Raw genomic sequence first — 4,820 nt, 5'->3', positions numbered from 1 at the left:
AGTATTGCATGTTCATATCTGTCCTATGTCTTACTGTAACAACTTGGAGATAATACGATAGAGCCGCAATTGAAAGAGAATTACCGCATGGAAGCATTCTATATTTGGCGCGTATTTACAGTAAGAAGGGCATGAATAGCCGTCGTGGAATGCGGTAGAGGCTCCGTACTAGGCCATAGGATCATGCGGAAGCTAATGGCTATTTCACCAATCCTATGTCGGGCGACTGTGTCTAGCAACTGCCTGCCTGCGTACCCGACACAGATTCCCCTGGGCCGTTTCAACCCAGGGAAAAAAGAATATATGCTCTCCTATAGTCTCGCCAGATGTCGAACCAAGCCGAGCTAGTCGACGCTCTATCTATTGCACCTCTTCGGGAAAAAAAAGCGAACGCTGACATGTAGAAATTATCGCTAGCCTGAGTAGAAATGAACGGAGAATCTGGACCCGTCCACTTGAAGCCGGAGAGATTGTCGTTATTGGGGTTAAAAAACATTCATTCAAGGGAGACCCCCGGTCCCATATTCTGCAGGCTCGGTTTCATCCTAGATAATATGTCGCGGATACAGATCCGTGGCAAGACATGAGGGCGTTGTCGATATACCAGAAGACTTCTGCCAGATAGCGTCACAGTCACCAATTTTAGCACAAAACAAGCATTGAAGGAACATGTACAGACACCACTCGCTCAATTCGTCCATTTCAATTCAGAAACTGCTGGTGGGAAATTACAGAAGTGTATGAAGTAGCAATTAATGGGGTTGGGAGGAACAGGATGCCACAAGCTGTGCAGAGATCTTATTTATCTTCAATTATAGAAGGCCAGGGCACGTTAGGAGGACTTTATGGCCAGATGCTAAGGTTTCGAAAAACCAGCGCTGGAAATACCAACAGCCGTGAAACGTTGACGCTTCGTCACAAAACCAAACTTCGTCCGCAGCTGCATGGGCATTTTCTATGATCAGCGAAAATATCTGGTACAGAACGCAAATACGCAGAAATATCCAAATTTGTCACTATCCACGAGCGCCCAACAATACTGAGACCTTATCAATTCCCATCAACATGATAGGCTTGAGGATCGCTCGCTTGCAAGGCTGAAACCACACCGTTACAAAGGGCCTGAACTGCTCGTTTTCGATCCCACAACACCAATTTCTGCTCCTCGCAAAGATGCAGAAGGATGTCACTGTCGCTTGCTAGCCACTCATTCAACTCTTGAAGCTGTCGCTGCTCATCCTCAAGTCGCATCTTCTCGACAGATTTGACCACGTAGCATTCCCATAGGCAGAAGTACAAGTCGAGCAGTTTGAGGGCTGGCGTAGCGAGGGTGTCATTGTATTGTAGAATTTTCATAAACTCCACCGTCAGGGCACCAGGTGTCACTGGGATCTGCAGAGTATTAGTGTTTCTGTTCGTTTCCTGCCGAAGAGGTATGACCGACCTTGGGCTCGATAATTGTGCCGTTTGAAGATTCTTGTGGGTGGTTTTCCGAGGACTCATCTTCTCCATCTTGGGATACCCGACGCTGTCTCTTCGCTGGCCGATCAATTGGAGAAGGCGAGGTGGGATGGTCCATCATGGCTGTAGAAATGAAATGGAGGAAAAGTTCTGCTCGAGAGCCTTTTATAGACCGGCAAACTCACACCAAGGCTGCTGTGATTGCACTCATAACCACCTGGGTCTGGTTTTCAACAGCATTGAATACTTCAGTAAACAGTTACCTCAACTGTTGATGCTCGATCTCACCTGTTGTTCACCCAAATACTCAGTTATATGAAGAATTGGGCGACAGGTGAAGCCTTACAACACACATTGCAGATGATATCCCTAATGGTGGCCTGCAAGTGTATTCCTGATGCATTGGATCCTAAATCGAGTAGAGCTCATTGAAGTTAATTGTAACGTTATTGTGACTGCGAATCATCTGAACGACGGTGATGCAAATTTCGATTTCAGATAGCGCTTCATATCACGAGAGTTACCTAAATTAAATATCACTCGCTCTTACAGACCACGGCCCATGTTTCTCCCTGGCAACGGCGCCAAAATCGTTTGACCGAAGTTATCGTCTTCTATCCGGTTCCCAATGATCCTTCGGATGTAATAGTCACTTCCCAACTCTAAAGATCTCCTCAAACTACCATTTTGTGAGTCTTCTACACACTACAAGCGCAAATACAATTGGGACTTATCAAAAACATGTTAACTTCTTGTTTCCCAAAGCTTAAGCGAAAGCTTCAAAATTCATTCAAAGTCTTTTCTCCCAGTCGATCAAAATATCTCCCAGATATCCCTGCCACCGCTTCTGAATCTGGACGCACGCGGCGATCAGCTGCCCCATCCCCAGAGGTGTCCCCAACAAACATAAAAAACCATGAGAAAGAAACAACAGACAACTCGATTGACTTGCAATCCATCACCACAGAGCGTTACAAAACAGGGTCAAGCTCAACTCATCATCTGACTCAGATCCCGCGAGGAGAGTAGCAGGCTGGGCGGGTGGGTTGTGAAAAAGCAAAAGCTTTCGGGTGCCCACTTCCGTGGGAAACATGCGACAGTTGCCAGAGAACGTCAATCAACTTTCTTTATCGGAGAACACCGTGCTTATCACTGGAGGCATGTAACGGATACAGCTCAAGTGAAGGGGTTTCTCGTCTGGAGAAGATCCGGACGACGGATTTTCACGGCTCCGGCCAACCTAAGCACCGCTCGATTTGCCTCTTCGGGCAGTCTTTCCTTGTTTTTGAGAAGGCCTCATTGGGGAACACGGCCATGTCAACGCTGTAAGGCATGCTGCTTGGCCACGGATGTACCAATAGAGCCGAATCATGAGTTTCCGATTGACCCATGACATCTTTGGCTTGATCCGGACGAGCATCTAACAAACGCAAAATTTGGTTGGCCCACACCTTTCGTCGAGAGCTATGGCGTCTGCACTCAAAACAAAAAAGTTGCTTTGCAGCCAAAGATAATCTCTGCTCTAAAGGATATGCGAAAGAAGAGTTCTGGGAGAGCCGAAAGCACAATACTCCATATATCCGGGATTCAATCGGCACGGTGTTTTGATAGTGATTCCCGTCATTTGCAACCCATATGCACCGCTCACGGTGTAAGGGATCGCCCAATGCTTGGCTCAATACCCATTGGAGATGAGTAGGATTCCAGGCCGTGATGAGGAATAGTTGTAAATGCCTTGGGGTGATTGTGAGATCTGGGATGTAGTCTTCCAGTTGGAGAGTTCTATTCTCGAGTGGTATCTGTGATCATGTAGGAAGAGTGCAATATATAGATGCTTGAGAAAGCGCGTAGTGGGGCTTTTCATCTCACTGGGCCCTTACATGCCTGAGCATGAAGTCTGGGCTTAGTTGGCCACCAAAATTTCTCGTCTCATTCCTGGAAAGACGGTGTTAATTCCTGGGAGCTCTAGTCGCATTGTTCAGGGTTATACATGAAGCATACGGGATGCGTGGAGAAATGATATGCGGGACCAACATGGTGCATCTGGGTTCCCCTGAACGCGAGGAAGCCGCTTCTGCTCCCTTGTGCTACATCATGTATCTAGAGTCAACTATAGTTCTTCTTCATATTCATTAATCATCTGGAAGAAGCTGCCCCCCTCTATGTATACGTGAGACCCTCGCACTTGGACCTTAGAATTCTTGGAACCCCCAAATGGTTCCTAGGAGTGCGTCAATGGCCCCCGGGAGACTAAATCAAACGGGTACGACCTTCGCACCTAGAGCCTTGAGTTTAAAGCAAATCATAACCTAATACCCACATCGAACGGTCTAAAGGCAACTCGTAATCTTGCCGACTACGTTGCCTACAGCGGGAGCCACCGATTCCCCCAACGCATGGTCGTAATGTACAGCCACATTTCAATTGATGTAAGCAACAGTGATCTGGAATACGACATTCCTTCTCGCAGGCCACTGATCGGCTGTATAGCGCTGCATACCGCATGAGAATGCATTCTGTGACGTAGTGACTGTTTCAAGGGAGAACTTCCATGTCAGCTGCCTATGTCGGTATATCCTCCCATGCCGATGGCATATAAAGCTGTCGTTGGAACGCTGCAGAGGTTGCTAAGTACCAATTCCCATCCGAATCATTTTCGGCCTTTGCTCCTGATACAATGTCTACTATACTGTCTTGGAATCCATTTCTTGTCTGCGGGATCCCCCACCGCGGTCCTGGCTCCTGTTGCGGGACGAAAAGAAAGGCGAGCCGTGCAAAAACTCGATCAAAGTTGAAGACACCAAGATAGGCCATCAAAAGTTGATCACTCTTGCCAGAGAGCCGTTTGATCTGTCAAATTTGCAATCAAAGCTCTGTGATGTTGCCAAAGAATTCCTCTGTGTGAGATGGCATCGCCTACAACAGGCCGACCAAGTGGGCCAGCAGTGGTATGAGGCAGCCGTCCGCAATCAGGCACGAATACTACAGGACTCTCGGATTGCCTCCCCGTCAGTTGCTACTCATACAAGTCAGAGTCATATATCGTCAACCTCCAGGCGACGCCTAGCGGAATCAGGCAACACTGACCGGTCGGCCCCTCGTCGCGGGATCAGACAAGACTCGCTGGTTTCCCCGTCAGATAGCTCCGAGCCAGTGCAGTCAATCAATTCCTTTGTCACTGCTGCAATGCTGCGAACGAACAATGTTCCGTGGCAAGTGTCGCCGGCTCGACCAGCTATTTTGTTGTCGGCCACTAATCTCCTGGCCGGTTTCCAAAACTTGACGCTCCAGAGTCTCAGTACGAGTGAGGAGGTCAACGACATCCACTGTGTGTTTTGCCTGGCCGAGGATGGAGACCA

At 48.1% G+C, this 4,820-nt stretch overlaps 2 protein-coding genes across 2 annotated transcripts; one reads left to right on the top strand and one right to left on the bottom strand.

Annotated features, from left to right (window-relative positions):
- Window positions 1–1,050: 1,050 nt before the first annotated feature.
- Window positions 1,051–1,579, bottom strand: PENARI_c159G11457 (uncharacterized protein; the record flags this gene model as incomplete). Its single annotated transcript, XM_022638045.1, has 2 exons — window positions 1,051–1,392; window positions 1,445–1,579. 2 exons carry the CDS (start codon window positions 1,577–1,579, stop codon window positions 1,051–1,053), a joined length of 477 nt encoding a protein of 158 aa, XP_022482100.1.
- Window positions 1,580–3,495: 1,916 nt separating this feature from the next.
- PENARI_c159G05849 (uncharacterized protein) lies at window positions 3,496–4,788 on the top strand (the record flags this gene model as incomplete). Its single annotated transcript, XM_022638043.1, has 2 exons — window positions 3,496–3,557; window positions 4,299–4,788. Coding segments are annotated over 2 exons (552 nt in total), but the record flags the coding sequence as incomplete, so codon positions are not given.
- Window positions 4,789–4,820: the final 32 nt, after the last annotated feature.

Source organism: Penicillium arizonense, assembly GCF_001773325.1.
Source record: "Penicillium arizonense strain CBS 141311 chromosome Unknown PENARI_contig159, whole genome shotgun sequence".
NCBI lineage: Eukaryota > Fungi > Ascomycota > Eurotiomycetes > Eurotiales > Aspergillaceae > Penicillium > Penicillium arizonense.
This window is presented reverse-complemented; position numbering and strand designations above follow the sequence as displayed.